The sequence below is a fragment of the Oncorhynchus nerka genome, linkage group LG23 (assembly GCF_034236695.1).
Source record: "Oncorhynchus nerka isolate Pitt River linkage group LG23, Oner_Uvic_2.0, whole genome shotgun sequence".
In the NCBI taxonomy this organism is placed as follows: Eukaryota; Metazoa; Chordata; class Actinopteri; order Salmoniformes; family Salmonidae; genus Oncorhynchus; species Oncorhynchus nerka.
In genome coordinates, this window is record NC_088418.1 from 45,692,913 (window position 1) to 45,713,003 (window position 20,091).

Consider the following 20,091-nt stretch of genomic DNA (forward strand, 5'->3'; position numbering starts at 1 on the left):
TATATTTATAAATTCCATGTTATTTTGGCATCAATACTTGTCACATATCAGTCTACAAACAATGTAAACAATGTTATCATTGGGTTAATAAAGCAGACACGGTCTCTTTTATGCTTTCTTGATTATGGCAGCTCCAAAATGCAGGTTTTTGTCAGCCTAGCTCAGTGCTTTCTGTGGTGGAGGGGCAGAAAATACGCTGAGCGTTCAAAACAACTGGAAACTCAGAACTGGGAAATCTCAGACTTCAGTGATTTCAAGACAACTGGGAACTAGCTCAGGCTGGGAAAATACGGAAAATCATTTTGATTGGTCATCCAACTCGGAATTCCAAGTCGGGAACTCGGGCCTCTTTCTAGAGCCCACAAGAAGGATCGCCGCGCCACCTTCCTGTTCAAGTGAGCACAGCACAACAAGGTGAGTCCAAAAATCTATTGTACTCTGCTGCATACATGATATAAATTGCCAGGGAGATATGTATACTGTAGCCAAGAAAGTAATACTAAGTGTATGTTGTGTAGTAAGCTGTTAGTAGCCCATGTGCCTCACCCTAATAATTTGGTTCCTTTTCCCCTTATAAGCGGAGCCTACTGTTCTGACTTGGTGGGGACACAGCCTATAGTCTGTTTTTGAGAAATGCAATCATTGAATATTGTAAGAGTTTTCATTGTCTGCTTATATGCCCCCTTTTTTATGCTATTGTTCTGACTTGGTGTACAGGGAGAATACTGTAAGAATGGCCCATGTTCTGAATTCGGGTCACTGTACATTTCAAAAGTGCGGAACAAATAGTTAAACTGACTACGTCTGTCCTAGCTCGCTCATTAATGTCTTAATCGAAATTACGGATTGCCTCATGTCCCCTTGTCGTCCCCTTATGCCATATGGCACCATTTGTCACCGTTATAGAGCAATTAATATATTGTTTAGTGTTGTGCTGTGTAGTGGTCTTGCTGGCATGCATAAAAAATATATATTGTTTGCCCCACCAAGATTTACATGCTAAAATCGCCACTGTGCGATGTGTTGGCTGCAGTACACCTCATCACACAGACTAACTCACAACTAAACAGTCAAAATCATTGGCGGACACATTGACATTTCCTTGAACAATCCTCAGTTTTTCATATGTTCATGTAATGTTGAGATAAAACTACTCAGATTATAGATGCATCATCTCGTGTGTGTTGAGGCCCAGTCAGCTGTGTTTATGGCGTGTGGCTTGTGATCAGCAGTGCCTTTTTGCTATTAATTAGTCAGCTGTACCAGTGGCTAAGTAGCATGCGTGTAGTCAGCTGTGTGTGTAGTCAGCTGTGTGTGTAGTGTGTAGTCAGCTGTGTGTATAGTGTGTAGTCAGCTGTGTGTGTAGAGTGTAGTCAGCTGTGTGTGTAGAGTATAGTCAGCTGTGCGTGTAGTCAGCTGTGTGTGTAGTGTGTAGTCAGCTGTGTGTGTAGTTAGCTGTGTGTAGCGTGTAGTCATCTGTGTGTGTAACATGTAGTCAGCTGTGTGTGTAGAGTGTAGTCAGATGTGTGTGTGGAGTGTAGTCAGCTGTGTGTGTAGAGTGTTGTCAGCTGTGTGTGTAGAGTGTAGTTAGCTGTGTGTGTAGAGTGTAGTTAGCTGTGTGTGTAGTGTGTAGTCAGCTGTGTGTGTAGTTAGCTGTGTGTGTAGCTTGTAGACATCTGTGTGTGTAGCGTGTAGTCAGCTGTGTGTGCTGTGTAGTCAGGTGTGTGTGTAGTGTGTAGTCAGCTGTGTGTGTAGAGTGTAGGCTGCTGTGTGTGTAGAGTGTAGTCAGCTGTGTGTATAGAGTGTAGGCAGCTGTGTGTAGTCAGCTGTGTGTAGAGTGTAGTCAGCTGTGTGTGTAGAGTGTAGGCAGTGTGTGTGAACCCGTTGCAAACAGTGTCACTGTTCTTTCCAGATTCGGAATATGTTGGACTAGCCGGGGTCAGGCAACTCTGTGATTCCTCAAAGCAGTTTCCTGACGAGCAGCTCCAACTATGCCAGCCCTAGACTCGATCGACGCCAGCCCACCAAAGGTCAGCAGTCACAATGCAGCAGACTGGATCAAGTGACTACCCTTACTGCAGTATCAGTCAAACTACTGCTTTATCTAACACTCAAAAGCACGTACGTGCACACGCACTAATGCATACGCACATACACTCTCACATATACATGCATACGTATGCATATGTGCACACACGCACATGCACACACACACTATCGTTCACACTCTCTCCCTCGTTCTCTCTCTCTCTCTCTCTCTCTGTGATTTATCAGTTCATTAAATGAGCTCCCGAAGGGGGATGATGTGAATGCTGAGTCAACAATCGGCATACCTAATTGTATGTGCATGCCCTGGGTGCATTTTAAAGAGCGACTGAATGCACTGTTTCTGCATGTGATAGAAACAGGCATTTCAGAATTCGGAATTGGAATCATGCATGTGACAAGATATCAGTCTTGGGGATGTGGTTCCATATGGCAGTTATTGATGTTTGTCCCCCATGAGACACCATAGGAGCAAAGCCAGAATTACTTCCTCAAAATAGTCAGAAAAAAAATACATCTGTAATTAATTTTGAGGTTTTTGCTGAGGAGGACGCAATCTTACATCTAGCTAAGGTGTTTGATGCAGTATTTCTCAAGTAAAAAAATGTGTGTCCTATTGTCTTAGATAAACTTACGTAACGAAGTCAGATCCTCTGTGCTGATAGGCAGGCCAGCTTCACTGCGTATGTTTTTTTTGCCCAGGTGTTGTTGACGCCTGCCAGATCTTTCAACGCCTTGATAGGTATTTATCAGCTAACCACATCATAACGTATTTTATAGCAATCTGTCAGTCGATGACACAGTCGATGACGTGGCACGCAACCATTGGTTGGCGCATGGATGCAATGTCTGAGCAGGGGATCGCAGCCACTGGCTGCGTAAGGATTCGTCAAAGCCATGTATCCCGTGTTAGTGGGCAAGTGAGCATTAATCGCAATCAAAACCCAACCCTCAAGTAAGTCATGATGAACTCACAGTACAATCACCTGCCAACTCTCCCATGAATTAGCACTACTGGCCCTATATGGCTCGTCTGAGGACAGCAAGCACTTGGGGACTTGAGTAACGGAAGACATATCACGTCCACCATTTTACAAAAAGCTATAGCAGTGTACTTTCTGTCACGTCATGATTAATAATACTGTTTTTGTGAAACTTTAGGGCAGTTTCTGAAAACTGTTGCAATGTTTCATATAAGGAGGTGAAAATATATCCCATAAAAAATGTAATCTGTCAAAGTCAAGTACAGGACTTTTAATGGAAAGACAAAGTCACAGAAATCACACAACTTGATTATATCATCATCATCATCATCATCATCCTCATCTCCAATCCTTGCAATGATTAAGTGATGAAAAAGTGCAGTCCATTCGACTGTACTATCTGTAGGCTACATGTCTGAGAGAGATAGGTCAGATGGGGGGCCAGTAAGTGATCTCCCAGGATCACAGAGATATTGTAATCTCATACGTCTGTCTAACGCATGCTCCAGCCCAATCAACTGCGGCCAACATGGATGTGTGACTTATACATTTCAAGTTCATTACAGAGGTGCGATATGACGACCATATCATATCAGCTAGTCTAAGTTAAAACATTTGAACTACAGTGAAGCAATGACTATGCAAGACAATCTTTAGTCAGCGTATAAGACCTGGGGAAATCTGGAAAGCTTTCTGTTGAAGCTCACATGTTATCATTGTTGAGGAAATAAAAATGGAAAAAGAAATAAAGAAACTTCACTTTCAAATCTCCAATGTCCCACGCGGTTTAGCTATCCCTATTTGTCCTACATTGGAATAATGGATTTCGTTCTCCTTTAATAACTTTGGTACATTTCGACTTTTGATATTGGGCCCATAAAACACTGCAACAAACTAAAACAAATCATGGCAACTCTTTATATTGAGGTGCTCTCATACCTCTGTAGTAACACTGTCATTACACCAGTAACAACATTGTATTAACAAATACATTATAATTGCAATAGCTAATACTGAAGTACCATGTACAATAACAACAATGTTGCTACAGTAGTAGTTACAGGGATAAGAGCAACTTCATGTAAAGTGTTACCCAAATCATACACACACGTGCGCACACGCACAATATTATAATCCTTTACACACAAACACTTCACCTCTCTCCATCTATTCTGTCAGTCCCTGTCACGCGTTGCCTATCTGCCACACAGCACCACCAATACAGTGAGAACAAGTAGAGAGCAAAGCACGCTGGGAAATTATACACAAGAGTGGTAAAGAGTAACACTGCTACCAAAAGGGCATAGACCAGTGCTCTGGTTACGCTACTGAGAGAGATGAACATCCTCAACCATGCCAAGATGCTGCTGGCAGCATCCTCCACTTTCTCAGGGGGTGGAGGGCTCGTACGGCTGCTGAGGGTCTCCTGATCCTCCCCTAATGACGATGGGTTTTGGGTTGACCCCTGACTGACCCCTGACTCACTCCCGTCACTGACCACTGTGTTAAATCTTGTGCTGAGAGAAAATGAATGAGAGAGGACAGTTGTACCTCTGTTTGGAGATGACGCATAGGCTTGGCCCATAGAGGGCTCTGCATTGCTACTGGGTGTAGATTGGCTAAGGCCTTGTCTCGGTGTGAAGGTCAAATCGGGAACTGTACATGCCTTCATGAGAGAATCTACCCAGGAGTCTATGTCAGTCACCGCTTTCTTAGTGAGACGTTTTGCCTGGTGGTTCGGTACATTTTGAACGACTTCAGGTACATCTGACAGTCTCTCCTCCTTCTCGTTATCTTGTTCGGCTAAAGGACAATTATCAACCGACTGCAAATATAACACCTCTTCTAACGTTTCCTCATTCAAACCTTTCTGTTCTCTGAACAACTCATCTTCACCCAACTCTACCTCTTTTCCCACCCATTCTTTATCATCCTCCATAATAAGTTCTTTGGAGCCTTCTGACAACTTTCCATTTTTATCTTGTCTTGGTCCTTCAACATTTTCCATTGTCACCTCATGCTTTTCTTCCTTTTCTGTTGACACGTCCTCACTCTCATTTCGGGTGTCCGCGGTCTCGTCCATTAAGTCATCCACTTCTTCCTTTTCTGGAGTTCCCATACTTATTTCTTCATTTATCTGTTCTGTGTCTCTCTGTCTGGACATTTCGGCCACGACATTTTCTGTCTTTTCCACGTCTCCTGCGTTCTTTTCCCTGAACACTGCGGGCTCTGTTAGGTTGTGCGTTGATGAATCTTTATCCATATCTATGTCTCTGTATAGCTCTTCTTCATTTACGCTCTGATAGATATCTTCTTCTTGTATTATATTCGACCAGAATCCCTCTTCGTGTGTTTGGTTGGATCTGAATTCCTCAACCTCTTCTAGGTTCTCTCTGTCTCTCTGTTCTTCATCAAACTGTCTGAATTCCTCGAATTCGTTTGATCTGAATACTTCATTGGGTGTTTGGTTCGGTCTAAATTTTTCGGCAAATGTCCTGTTCTCTCTGTCTAGCTCTTCATCTTCATGACTCAGGCGCAATTCTTTGTCTGTATGGCTCGGTCTGTCATCTTCTTCATCTTGATGGCTTGGTGAGAATTCCTCTTCCATCTCAATTTTGTTTGGTCTTAATTCCTCTGCCTCAGTTTGGTTCCAGCTGAATTCACCATCAAATGTTTGGTTCGGTCTAGATTCTTCTTCGTCTTCTTGATTTGATCTGAATTTCTCTGCCTCTGATTGATTCGGTTTAAATTCATCTTCCACTGTATTAAATGGTCTGATTTCAACTTCGTCCGATTTGTTTGGTCTGAGTTCCTCTTCGTGTGTTTGTTTCAGTCTGAATTCTTTTTTTCCTGTTTGATTGAGCCTGAATTCTTCTTCATACGTTCGACTCGGCCTGAATTCTTCTTCATATGTTTGACTCGGCCTGAATTCTTCCAAGTCTGTTAGGTTCAGTTCTAAATAGATGTTGTCTCTTCGGTTCATTTGGAATTCATATTCCACTGCTGGACTCTGTCTATGCAACGCTTCTTCTGTGAGGTCTTGTGTGAACTCTTCTTCCTCTGGTTGGTTCGGCTTGAATAGCTCATCCTCTTTGTAGGCCTGTGTGAATCCCTCCTCCACTCCATAGCTCTGTGTGTTTGCTTTACCCTCTGTCCTCTCTGCGACTGTCTCCCCAAATGTCACAGTATCATCAGCTGCTTTGTGCACGTCGCCTTTAACCTCTGCTACCACGTCGGAAGAAAGCGTCTTGTCTTGCCTTTCTCCCTGCCAGATTCTATCTACTGCATTGGCATTCTGAGATTCCGCCATTGCTGTCATATCTGTTGTCTCGGTCTCCCCCGAGCTTGTTACCGGCTCTGCTCTGTATGGTGTGAAAGGCTCCTCTCCTCTTCCTCCCCCCACCTCCACATGCTTGTGGCACTGAGCCGTGCTGTCAACAGACCCCCCGGCCACCCTTGCGGCACCCGAGGGAATGGATTCCTGTAGAGTGTCTGTTACAAGGATAGCCTCTGACCTTTGGGAAGGATTATAAACTAACGCTTTGTCGTTTCTGGGGAAGGTGACACCCGAGCTTGACAGTGGCTCCTCGGCACTGACCACAGGCATCACATGATTGTGAGCCCACGACGGCAATTCATCTACCGTGCAGTGGGTGTATCTTTGTGTATTTGAGTCCAAGTCATCCTCCTGTTGGTTGTCGACTTTTGAGGAAGCCTCAAAATCCTCCGTTTCGATTGAGGGGCAAACTGAAGTTGCCGACTGTAGCCATTCAGACTCTGGCACACTGGTAGTATCTTTGGAGTCTGTGCCATTGAGAAAGGCTTCCCACAGATCACAAACAGAGGTTTGTTCTCCCAGATTGTCCTCTGACTTGTTTGATGTGAGCTGAGGTGTGGTCCTTGTTCTAATCCAGTCATCCTCATCTGGAGTCCCCACACGCACGTTATCTTTGCCCCAGTCCAGGGAAAGTAGGGGTATCTGGTGGTATGTCATTATTTGAGGGGTATCATTGGTTTGTTTCTTCTGGCGTAATCGTAGGAGACTGGAGGCGCTGTCCCCTAAGGGTTTGATTGTGATGTCTGGAAGTGAAGGTGGCTTCTCCAGTTCGTTATGTGGAAGCCCATTGGAAATGTCTTCCCGTCTTTCCGCCTGCTCTCGGCGAGAAAAGTATTCCTGCACTCGTGCTGAACAGGCCTTCCTTCGTCTGCTCCTCTGACTACCCCCCTGTCAGTCAACAAAGAAAGGAAAAGGGCATATTTAGGTTTGGACTTACTTAGTTGCCTTCACAAAATGTGTTTTAACATCTGATCTAACAAGGACTAATAGAAAACATATTTGAACTTATTGCAATAAAACAAATGTGTAAATTTGTAGAATATTGCAATGAGATTGGTACTTTGGTTGCAATACCCCTTTTCTTTATACATACTTGCCCTCTGCAGTTACTAGTGGCACACATGACTGCAATAAAACAATGTATGGTATGCTCTCAAGTATCATGTAAAATGCCTCACTGTCTCCTCACGTACTGTGCAGTATGTTACACTGACTCATGCGTAACTAGCTGAAGTACAGACATGCCTCACTGCAGAAAGAGCATGGTTGGTAATAACGGTCAAACATGTATTAACTATATGTATTTTAGGGTGAGAAATGTGTTAAATATTGTTTTGTGTCAAATGTGTATGTGGTAGTTGCAAAACACCCCACCCAGGACATGTCAAAATGTTTACCAGCCCTTGAGTACAAATGATTGACCTCACCAAATTTTTGTGACGGTAATCCTCATGATGCAGAATAGAGAGCAGATGCTCTGCGTTTTCCACTTTTTTCCTGCCAGTCCCCTCTGCTCTGTGTGTGGCTGAATCTGGAAAATAAATTGCTCACAGACTCAGATTCCCGAGCATGGCGTTCACATTTCACAGACATAATATGAGCGATATACACACCTGGAGTGTCTGTAGTGGTCTCCGCGGGGTTCTCCTCAGCACTGTTCATCTTACTGTCAACACAGAGGACAGACCAAATTACATGAAATGTAAAAAACAAAACAATAAGGAATTACTGTTCCTCGAGAACCAAAACACAGGTTGTTAAGATTTTGGTCCTAAAGTAAAAAACAAAATGGAAACATTTGATTTTCCAGTCAATATCAGACGTCATGGAAAGCTGGACTGAGACTAGATCCCATGGGGAGCTATTTGATACTGTGGCCGAGCACAACGGACATCTCTGAAAAAGCTAACTCCAACAGTCATGCACAGGTGATCCATCTAGAATAATAGAAAGATTTTTTTTCTTCCATATATATATATAAATGTGTCACACTAATAATCAAATATTTTCCTATTTCACTAAGAGATAATAATATGTTTTAAGCCTATTACTCAATTTGCTGTCAGAACTACTTGTTTGTAATCTATGCTATAGTGACTAATACTTAGTTATTTAATACTTCAGTAATAGTCTGTTTCTATCGCTTACTGTCAGCAGAGGGAACAAGAATAGGACTGGGGTGACTCCTCACCTGTTGACTTTCAGACAGGTTCTCTTCTCTCTCCAGTTATTTACTTCCTCTAGCTGAGGCTCCATTGCTATCAGATCTCTGCCTCCCTTTTTGTGACAGAACAGCACATAGTTCATGTCACTGTTGTTTGCCCAAAAAGTGCCCACTGATGTCTCGTATCTGAGGCAGAACTCCACTCTGGTTCCCTCCATCTCAAAGGGCGGCACGAGGGTAAGCCTAAACGCAAACCTGTCCGTTGTTCCATCGCTTGAGCCCGGGACGTACTCAGCCAGCAGGTCAAAGTTGGTCTTCCAGCTATCCAGAGTGATCCGGATATAAAGGGATTTATTGTAGCACAGGTTCACCACCCTGACAATACCCCTGAGCGCGGTGGTGCCATGAAGTAACTCAATGCTCTCCAGCTCCAGCTTCTGATCCTGGAGTCTCTGTTCGAGTTCCTCCGGAGACGAGGGCACGGTAAACAAAGATGACAGGAAATACTCGTCCGGTTCTTTAACTTTGACCTCGGGCTCCGGGGGGTCAGCGACCTCTGCCCCCGTCAGGTCTGTACTGTCAAACTCCTTGACGTATACCAGATCCAGACCGAAGGCGTCAGCAAAGGACACCTTCCTACGGATGACGGCCAGGGGCTCGGGCTCCGAACCATCTGACTCGTCCGACTCGTCCGTGGCGCCTTTCTGTGTGTATCGGCTTCCTCGCTCCTCTTCCTCCCTCACTCCCCCCTCTTTAATATCCCTGCTTCCCCAGGTTCTGGTGTCTGGAGCCTCCATGAAGTTTGAGGGCCCGAGAGGCCTTGGATCGTCTGTAGACATCAGTGGGCTGGCTGTCTGTCTACATTGGGAAGGGAGGACAGAACCAGAGTGCCCCTGGCTGTGGCGACACTCGAGAGGACGTGAGTTGACATACGGGGTCCAGTTACAGCTGAATATTGTGGTGTAAGCCAGGCCTATTAATAGGTCTCATACAATATGCTAGTCTGGCCCCTGCAGTCATCCGTCCCAACATAACGTCTCTCATATCTGTGGCAATAAAGAAATATACTAGTAATAACTAAAAAAATACGACACATTTAAGACAGAGGCAAAAATGTATATTGAACTCATCTGTGCGCATCTATTGAATGACAGAATGAGATCATCACTTACTAGTAGTGTATGGTGTTTATTGTTGCCCAGACTGCAAGTGTTACATGCAGTTTGCATCTGTCACTTGCAGGTATCGATAAAGTCCTCCAGACATGGATCAAAAGTGGTGCCAGGGCCAAGTCTCAATCCTGTGGATTCCTCATCTCTCCTATACCCTCTTGCCATCGTGTTACTATAATCCCCCAAGCCTCAGGTTATTGAGGACAAAGAGATAGGACTTAGAAAATGAAGCAACTTCAGAGGAAATTATTGTACAGTAGCCAAGCTCTCCCTGGCTCTCAAACAATCACCTCTCTGATGATGATGCCAGAGTAACATCTACCTTGTAAAATGACATTTTAATTCCTTGAATCTGGTCAGATAGGAGATGCAAGTACACCTGTAAATCTAACATACCCCTTTCAACAGGCTGTAGGCCTAGTTATACAATACAGCCCAGGTATGTAGACCGGTTTCACACTCAATGGATTCTTTGTGCAAGGTTATTAATGAATCTCAATGGATTCTTTTAGAATTGAATTTTCAACATGACAACAAGACAGTGCATTTGGTATTTCTACATACAATGACATGAAACTGACATGAGTGTGATATTTACTGTACTGAATAATCAGATCAGTGTATGACCAAAGAGGGTTTCTTCCATGCCCAAGTACTTTGACACAGCATTAGGTCATCTACTCAGCACACCATGGCTGACCTCAACATATATGACTTTTGATCGCTTATATGCATTTCAACATCATCAAATGCATTAGGTTAGGTAAAGTCAATAATAGCTCGGTATACAATACACATTTGTCAGCGTATTATAAGACATGCAGTTCATACCTGTGACCTGTATGAATAAAAGACACTAAATTACCAGTAGGTGGTAGCAAAGCACCATTTTCCATACATCAGGGATATCGTTTTTCTTTTATACTTCAATGACATCCGAAATGATCTTTCCTCCTATTTATAGAAATTATGATGGAATGCTCAATCTCACTTAGAATCTTCCAAAATGTCATGGAATTGGATCTTTTACGAAAAACATATTGTATTTTAAACCATTTTAAGATTTTAATCTTAGTCGTCATTTATAAAATATATATGAATGTATTTAATGTTGTATGTACAATATTCCCTTGTATATATTTCTCACACATGCACATACAGATTATCTGGTGTAAATTGCAAGTTTTCAATTGTTTACAAGTTTGACAATGATATGTAATATTTGTTTTCGACGTAAAATTATTGTGTATTTGTTGTGCACAACAAAACGGACCAATAAAATACTAAAAGCACATCCCCAACATTTAAACAAAGCAGAGGTTTGAACGTCACATTGAAATGAATGTACCTTCTTTAAACACATAAAATCGGAAGCAAGTGATTTCAATCAACCTTTTAATCAACACACAATTGTTTCAGTTTCATTAAGCCGAATTTGTCATTTAATATATATATATATATATATATGAAAATGTGTTTTTCCTGTATATATATGAAAATGTGTTTTTCCTGTATATGTAAAACAAACAACTTTCACCCAGTATTTTATCTATAGGGAGAGTAAATAAAGACGAAATACAACAGGTCAGACCTTGAACGTCAATCTCTGCGGTCCACACCGGTCAATGCTGCAGGTTCACTGCAGTGGACAGTGCGTTATGACAAATACTTTTAACATTTCTAAAGGTTTAAAACATTAATAGATGTCTTAATAGCGCTGGTCCAATTTGAAATGTTTTACAAACACGACTGATCAAACTGCAATGGCACAAGGATTACTATTAAGTATATTGATCACGCATCAATAGATCGAACGTCTTATCGTCACCATGTATATGTCAACAATAGCTATAGTTATAGTTTCTTCTGATGATTGTTTAAAAAAAATATCTCATCTCATCCTGAATCATAGCCTATTTTAAAATATATATTCTTCACATGAAAATATAGTAAATAGTTCTTTCAAAAGAGTAGAATTACCTAAAATATTATAACATCCCGTTAGGCTATATATTTTTGCTAATGCATTTTCTTTGCGCTAACATTACCGATATGCACCCTTAGTTGGGACTGATTAGTTAGCAAATGTGCACTAAACGTTTTAGTGATTGCTGTTTGATGTATAGATGATTTATTTTCATTGTGTGCACACACCTTCCAAATAAATATCCGTATTGATGCTCACATTGATTCATATCTGTTTAAGATCAGTAGGTTAGTCTACAAATAACAATGCATATGTTTATTATACAATATAATACACCTTATTTGGATATTTAAATACGTGTCTCTCCAGTGGCCGACTTTATAGATCAACTCTACAGTAGATATGGGAGCTGGCTTCATCTGGAAACAAGATGTAACTGGCAATGGGACTGTTTGCTTATCTTTGACTTACAAAAAACAACAACAACCGTGTAACTTCCAAAATAGTTTTTTTGTTTACAAAGCAGGTGGACGTGACGTCATATGGGGGGGGGGGGTCGTAGCGCAAAAAAAAAAAAAGAATAACATTCAAACTCCGGGTAAGTGCCTCCCCTGGGGCTGTATTGTAATAAGATAGTCCAAAATAGTTCGTGGAATACATCTCGATGTATTGAATCGCATTGCGAAAACAAGCTACTTCTTCGCATTGCGCGTCATGCGAGAGTATTCAAACCGGACTCGGTGTACTGCCTTTTCTGTTACATTAGTAATAACAGCAGCATTGACTGGAGACAGCAGGAGTGCAAGACAACGCTTGTATGAGTGCAGCGCCAACGGAGGAATATTTGAGTTTTTATTTACTCTACGGCTTGTTGTTCATTTTTTTCTGCTTTATGGTTACTTGTACAGTCACGTGTGAAGATTTCTTGAAGCTGAAAGAACACCAACTTCTTCTCAAGTGGTGGCTCTTGTTTTCCTGGAGGAAATAAACCTGCGTTTTGGTAAGTTTGAACCAATGTGTTTCTTTCTATCCACCCGCTTTGAGTTTCACTGATTCTCTTCATCGATTCTTTACTGTCCACTAATTTAAATGATGAAGCCATAGTTTGTGCGGATGATTGTGAACAACTTCAAATCATCCCAACAACTACATATTGCATATGTATGTGTATATATATATATATATATATTACATATTTAATGTTGGTTCCTTTCATGTACTTCACACAATAGTCGACTGTGCTTTTTCGTTGCCAAGGACCCTCAAGCAACACTGTCCAGCGTGTGCAGCCAATAGGGAGGATTAGAACTCTTCTATAGATGACCACTGGCTCGTTGAAGCCGATATGCAACAATGTATCCTATGCGTCTTTCTTTTCAGTATATCAAAGATGGATCTATGTATTGCCATTAGCACTAATAACAATACAATAAAACGTTATGGAAGACCATTTTTGCATAGGTTGAAAAGTCAGGTAGAATAGTTGTAGATAACCAGTTGAAAGTAGCCTACCAATTCAGAGATCTATTAACTTATTCTGATGTTTTTGAATTAATAAAACTATATATTTTTAAATGTAATGGTCATAGTCACATTCATTCACTGGAATGGAATCTCAAAGTAGTCTCATTTAAATGTAACAATTCAAGTTTGAAATGAAATATTTTTTGGCCATTGAATATAATGATCTTTTCTCTAAAACTAAAAGTTGAGCTATTGTAACTGATTCGTTGATAATAATGTATTGCAATCTAGTTTACTATCTGTGTAATGAGAATTCGCAGCAGTGTCGTTATCAGTTGCGCCACAGTTCTTACTATTATCATCACCTTCTACTACTATAGTACTACTACAGTAACTTACTTTACTATTATTTGATGTTCCTTTTTACACTACAGTTACTATTACATTACTATTGCATTACTATTGCTTCTGGCTACCAACTGCCGTTGCTGCTCAGACTACCAAAGCTTAAAATGAAAGCAAACGTCTAATAGTATAACTAGTTGTACTGTTATTGTTGTTGATGGCGATGATGATGAAGATCAATGGGTAACACCTTACCGTTGCACTCTTGCTCCATTACAGCATATTCCATATCTTCACAGCCCAGATATAAAATGAGATGCCAGTTTCAGCATTATCCTCATAGTTCTTAATGAGCACCATGGAACTTGTAGTTTGGACGATGGTTTGCTACACCTCGGTTAAGGCCCCCCCCCCCCACCCTTTAAAAACACTCTGAAATACCTCTCTACTTTAGTTAGCGCTGCAACCCAAATCGATAGCCTAGGTGTAGCTTTTTTCTTTCTTATAGAAACGCTAACAAAGTTCCCACATGGCCTGTGATCAATTTTCACCCCTGGTGGATTAACAGGACTGAACCCTTTTGTTCAAGCCGTGGGTGCACAGGTGTTCCCCAGCCTGGAATGCAGGTGTGCTCCACTGTTTCACCACTCAACACTTTTGCCCTCATTTTAGGACCCTACTTTTGTCAACTCCTTGTTTGGAACCTCTGTGATCATTGCCTGGTAGGAACTATATAAGTCTGTAGCTATAGAGGCCCCGTTTCAGGGCTTTTTAGTTTGTTGTTGACGTTCACTTTTGGGAAAGTAACCTAATATTTCACTCTGCTGTCTGCGTCAAGGCTATATGGTTGAATGTGGACAAATGGTATCTGGCCAGCATTAGTAGCACGCTGCACTTACTATTGTGTCACTCTGCATCCATTTTTTGATTGCTTCATTTATCATTTTGTGGTTTGCTGCTACATTATGGTAATATGAAAATGAATGTCCTCCCAAGGATTAATGTGTATACGTTTATCATACCTTTCAATCATTTATCAAAATTGAAGCTGCAATATGTAACTTTTGGGGCATTCTGTCATTCTCATTGAAAGCAAGTCTAAAAAGCGGTAGATCTGTTCTATGTACACTATTTCTATGCTTCCCGTTCATACATTTTGTGTTTGCATCATTTACTTTTGGTTTTCTACACTACCTTCAAACAGCTGAAAATACAATATTTTTGGTTATTGAAAAGATAGCGGTTTCCACAGCGGTTTAGATGGTACAATGATTCTCGACAATCTACACTATACATTGCTTGTTTTGTCACATGAACTGAAATTAGGTGAACTATTAGAATTTTAGCAACCAGGATGTGGCAGAGGAATTTCTGCATATTGCACCTTTAAGTTTTAGATTTCAGCCGACCAGTCATAGGTTAATGCATGATTTTTTTCTCTGGTCAAAAAAAAATGTATGCTAGTAACTGAGAAATAGTATATGACTTGTTCTGTTTTTCATGTATATTGAGTCTTCCTTTAAATCATTCAAAGGACATGCACTGCATTCTGTCTTTAGAATAAAGTACAGATTGTTTTCTTTCAATTTATTACAGATCAACTTTGAAACAAATACCTACTTTTTCATTATATGTACTCTAGCCTCTCTCTTAGCTTTTGTATCGTATCACCACCCATCCCCCCAGCATCTCCTTTTTAATAAAACTGGCAGCTTGCTCAACCTTAGAGGTGTTGCTCTGTTTTTTTGGGGGGAAAAGGAAAAACAAAAAGGGTGGAGCACCATAGTTTCATTTAGTCTAAATATGAGCATTGTACCTTGTCTGTGTTTTAATTTATGGGCAAGTCAACTCTGCTCTCTAAGCCAATTAAACTGGAAAGCTCTCTGTTTTTATCCCGTTAACTTCATAGAAATGTTTCCATGACAACCTCCATGCAAGTTAAAGCAACCAGAGGTGATCAAGTCTTTTTTTTCCCTCCATCCCTCCCTCCCTCCCTTCCTTCAGAAAGAATGGAATTTGTGTTGACAGTTTTGGCCTTTAATGGCACTTTTGTGCTGCGTGAACATATTTGTTTACCAGGATCATATGCTCCTAGCTGTCAGCCTAGAAGAGATTGACTTCTTAAGATAAAAGAGTATATAGCATGCTTAAGAGGCCCCCAGGCACTGTAATTATCCACATAATGGTAATGGTGTTTTGTGTGCCCCAGTAACGAAGAGGCCGAGAGCTCAGACTTTTTTAAGTTGCGCTCTGGGTCACTTCTATAAGCTGGACTTTCTGCTGTTCTGGATAAGTAACACTGTGACTTTTGGCCAAGAAAAGCTTGCGTTGGGTGGAGTCAGAGGTTACGGATTCAACTGAGATTGCGGTTTGACTCAAGACTCAAGGCTGTGTTAAGTGTTGTCTTTGAAACAAGTCTCAACCCCCGACGGGTTTATTTTACACCGAGCATTTATTTGACTTTCCGGACAAGTTTGGAGGAGTGTCTCATTGCTCGTTGCGTTATGACTCATTTTAGAACAATGGGATACTGATAACTGTTCTCACTTGTCAGTTTGAAACACTTGCCAATATTTCTATTTGTGTATAACAGTCCTAAATGCGGTGTTTTTAAGAAAGCAAGGTTTCGAAATATCACGTTGTACGTCACCATGCCACGATCTCAGGGTTGTTGCACTACAAACAAATGACCAAACACATGTGCGCTGCAGGTTCAGCGGGTTCCCAAAACCTCATAATGACTCCTGTATTTTAACAAAGAATAGAACCTACGCAAACTGCAGCATGACTTGTGACTGATGTAAACCAACTTGCTTTACCACTAACCAACAAAGCATTGTTACCATTGCAGTCTACCAACGCAGTCCTGCTGTATCGGCTCAAGCTAAGGCCTAGCAGTAGATGCTTGATCATGACCTAGACCTTGACAATTGAACCACCTTTAAAAGGCCATTAGTTCTACCTGTTACGTGAACTTGCTGCATTTCAACCTGCATTATCTGTACAATTGTGTGATTTCTGTTTTAGTTGTTTGATTCCCATGCGAGAATAGATTTGATAGTTTTGGGTCACTTCTTGTTCACGTTTTTCTCCTGCTTTGTGCAGCCAACACTTGTTTACTCTATATGACAGAGATGGGCAACTCCAGTCCTCGGGGGCCAGAGTGGTGACACTTTCCCCCCCATCCCAAGCACAGCTGATTAATCTAATTGCATTTTAAACTGAAGATCACTATTAGTTGATTACTGGAGTCAGTGTGAGAACAATCAGGCCCCCAAGGAATGGAGTTACCCATCCATTCTCTATGCTATGGTCACAGCAGTGTAAAATAATGCCAGCTTTTTGCTTTTCTTTAAGTCACGGTAGGATGGAGAAAGAAGGGACAGTGTACTGGACTGGTGTGAAAGAATGTGTTGGTTGCAAGGTCTTGCCCTACATCATAGATGGAGGGTCAACTCATAGCGAACGGCAAGGTCGCCATCACTCAGGCGAAATCTGCCACCACCCTGTCTGCATCACTGTAAACAACCACTCACATCAGACAGATTGAGAAATAACAGGACTATTGTCTTAACTCTACAATTGTTTAACGGTTCATTGAGAAACAAAATTGTGTAATGAGTCATGTCTCGATCTGTGTGCTAGCTTCATCTTACAATCTGATTCAATTGTTGGTCAAATGTACATGGCTTTTTTAAACACCTGGGGCTCATTGAAGTTGTCCTTTTAGGAATTCTAGGAAAAAAAGGGAGGGAATGGCTAGTATTGATTTGAAGCAGGCATGTGCTGCTCAAACAGCAGGAACACAAACAAACACTGACCTTCCTCTCACTGGTGCTGTGTGTCTCTGAGGACAATTCTGTAGGGGAGAGAGAGATGGGGGGGGGGGGGGAGAACTGTTTATTTCAAACATGTTGTAAAAACACAGGATTTGTGAGGGTAATGCTTTTTGACAGGCACATTAGGCTGCAGAAAGAGCATCGAGCTCGGGGCTGGGGGCATATGGTGCTGCCTTCTGCCGGCGTTGCTCTACAACAAGTTACAACACTCTGGCAGGGTCACGACTGTCTCAGGCTTGTTCCTTCTGTCTCACTGGCTCGTCTAAATAAAAACAGCCAGGGAAAAAAACAATAGGGCTTTTGCAGCTTTTATCTTTCAGAAATACATGGATGCACTTTAAACGACAAAAATGACATTCTTGGCTATGATTTTTTTACAGTGATATAAAAGGAGGCAATTTTCAGAAATATGCCTAGCTATTTGGTGTTGTGCCTTTGATATCATGGCCACATTATAATATCTACTGCATGTAGGCTAGTTGATTAGATCATAAATGTCTCTAACAATCCTATTAGCACATTCTAATAGTTTGAATACTTTAATGATTTGCCAATGTATAACAGGTGACATTACAAGCGTAAAAGCTATTTACTAGCTCGCTATTAGTAACACTTCATACCAACATTTTGCCCGCTATAGAGTTTCCTCAAACTTGTCCATGGACAGTAGGCCTAGTTCTTTTTGTCGTAGGGCCATAGTTTTATATCCTGTAATTTCAGAGGGATGGACTTGGACATCATGATGTGAGATGCTGACGCAGTGTTCTGGTTAGAACAGAGGGGATTGGTTGAGAGTAATTATAGGCTACTGTGCGGCTTGTAGGGTTCCCCTGGATGACAGGGCCATGAGCCTTCATTCAGCCACTTTTATAAAAGAAATGGCCACAACATATGGCCGCAGCAATACAATGGTTTATTTTTAGGATATTTGATGGGTGGTTTTTGATTTAGATTGTCACTTCTGGCAATCAGCAAGGCAGATGGTGTAGACTTGAGTGCCCATCAAAGCCTAAATACCTTCGGGCAGCTGTTGCTAATAAACTTTTTTTGTGCATTTATTTCCTTCTAACATGGTTTAGGTCAAGAGCAGTCAAACCTGTTACAACAACTGTTTCTGCATATGTAAATCTGTTGTTTTGTCATTTCATTAGACAAGAAAAAAAAAGGCAGAGGTCACTCGTGGTTGCAAATGCAGCTGGCACTGGGCCCACTTGGCACGGCACAAAGAGAAAAGGGGGAAAATACCAAGAGAGAGAATGAGGGACGGAGGGATAAAGAAGTAGAGAACGCTGGTTTCTGTAGGAAAGCCACAAGGCCATAGGATGCTTCCTCTGTTGTAAGCTCTCTATCTGGAAGGTTGCCTGCAATTCTGAAGAGAATGGAGTGGCTCCCAGAGACTACAGGACAGGGAAGAGAAGGCGTTCTCTCTCTCTGTCTCTTTTTCTCTTTCTCCCTGTGAGAGTAGCAGTGAGGCAGGACATGCCCAGGAGCCAATGACTGGCACATGTGTGGCTGCCACGCGCCACACGCTTCCCTCCCGACCCACCCATCATCTGGTGCCCCCCTGTGGCTCTCGCCTCTCAACCACATGTGCCAGGGTCTGTTTGGGCTCAGGGGCTAATTGTTCTTTGGTAAACTAAACTGCATGCTTGTTCGGCCCCGACATTAAAACCGAGATGGGAATGAAGATTATGCTCTTTTTAAAGCAGTTATTTTTCATGAAGTCTTGAAGGTTTCGTTTATAATCTGGTGTGTGTAGCTGAATGTAACAAATACACCATGAAATGAAAGGTTATTGCTAAACGTTGTTCGAAAGCTTGGAAGATTAGTATTTTTTCTGTGCAGAACTAGAGCAGGGAACATAATATGGCTCATTCTTGCATTTGGATGTCATGCTCCTTGTGAGAAATGGATTGACATGCGTCCAGAAACAATGTTTATTGCCTTGTCTTTCCATCTGTCCTCCATCCTTTGGTGATAATGAGGTATTTGAGGCACTTAATGTTGAAGTGTTGCTGATGTTGATGCTGTGAAGCCAATGTTTAATAGAATACATTATATTCTGTCCCACTCTATTCCACTGTCTCCAGTAGTCTTGACAAACCTGGGGTTGTATTGGCCCCATGCAGTGAGCTGGTCTCATGTGGCCCTACAGAGCCACACCTCCTATAGCTGTGGGTTGTTCTGATTTGTAGCGCTTCCTCTTTCTCTTCACACAAGCAGCCAGACAGGAAGCATTAAAAACAGGCACAAACCCCCTCTGATACGGGAGTTCATTAGAGATGGGCCTTTGATGGGCCTCCTTTTTAAGTGACTACGGTTTCAAATACCTTGATGTAGAAGCTTAAGAAGCCATTGTTGCAGTAAGCCCTCCTTTTGATGCGACTTATTTAGATCTGCATAGTAAATCAAGGAGAGTAAATAGCCAGGCAGCAGATGGAAGCACGGAGATAAGGCCCCGGCCCGAACAATCACGTTTGTATTTTGTTATGATGTTGACAGCAGCTAAAACTCACTAATCTATCTCCACTGATCTGCATTTCAAAGAAATCTCATTTAGCAGCGGGGAGGATAAAGTTCTTCTCATTGTGTCCATTTTATTGCGTTCTCCGTTAATTTATCTGCTGGCAGATTTAACGTTCACCGGGGCTCGGGGAGGGTGAGAGGAGAGAGAGCGGCGTGCGCTGTGGCGGCGGCGTTGCAGAGAGAGGGGGTCTTAAATTCTGTGAATGCGGTAGCGTCTAGACTGTGAGCCCAAGGTAATTACACGTCCGGTGATGAATAGAATGAGTTTGAAGACTCATCTTTGTTCGG

The 20,091-nt window shown here is 41.8% G+C and overlaps 2 protein-coding genes across 2 annotated transcripts in view; one reads left to right on the forward strand and one right to left on the reverse strand.

Moving 5' to 3' along the window:
• Positions 1 to 3,285: 3,285 nt before the first annotated feature.
• LOC115106924 (uncharacterized) lies at positions 3,286 to 9,426 on the reverse strand. The gene is made up of 4 exons (XM_029630137.2): positions 8,558 to 9,426; positions 7,980 to 8,032; positions 7,794 to 7,897; positions 3,286 to 7,254 (listed from the first exon to the last, which is right to left on the reverse strand). Exons 1-4 carry the CDS (start codon positions 9,367 to 9,369, stop codon positions 4,183 to 4,185), a joined length of 4,041 nt encoding a protein of 1,346 aa, XP_029485997.2. The 5' UTR covers positions 9,370 to 9,426; the 3' UTR covers positions 3,286 to 4,182.
• Positions 9,427 to 12,221: 2,795 nt separating this feature from the next.
• LOC115106099 (forkhead box protein P2-like) overlaps positions 12,222 to 20,091 on the forward strand; it is a 116,062-nt gene continuing 108,192 nt past the window's right edge. Inside the window, 1 exon segment of the mRNA XM_065008151.1 lies at positions 12,222 to 12,629. The gene's annotated coding sequence lies outside the window, so the exon portion shown is untranslated.

Excerpts from the sequence above, each read along its gene's own strand:
- LOC115106924 (XM_029630137.2), bottom strand. The coding sequence starts at position 9,369 with ATGTCTACAGACGATCCAAGGCCTCTCGGGCCCTCAAACTTCATGGAG. Across the intron at positions 8,033-8,557 it reads ACCTGTCTGAAAGTCAACAG|TAAGATGAACAGTGCTGAGG; the intron begins GTGAGGAGTCAC and ends CTGTGTTGACAG. Across the intron at positions 7,898-7,979 it reads GACCACTACAGACACTCCAG|ATTCAGCCACACACAGAGCA; the intron begins GTGTGTATATCG and ends TTTATTTTCCAG.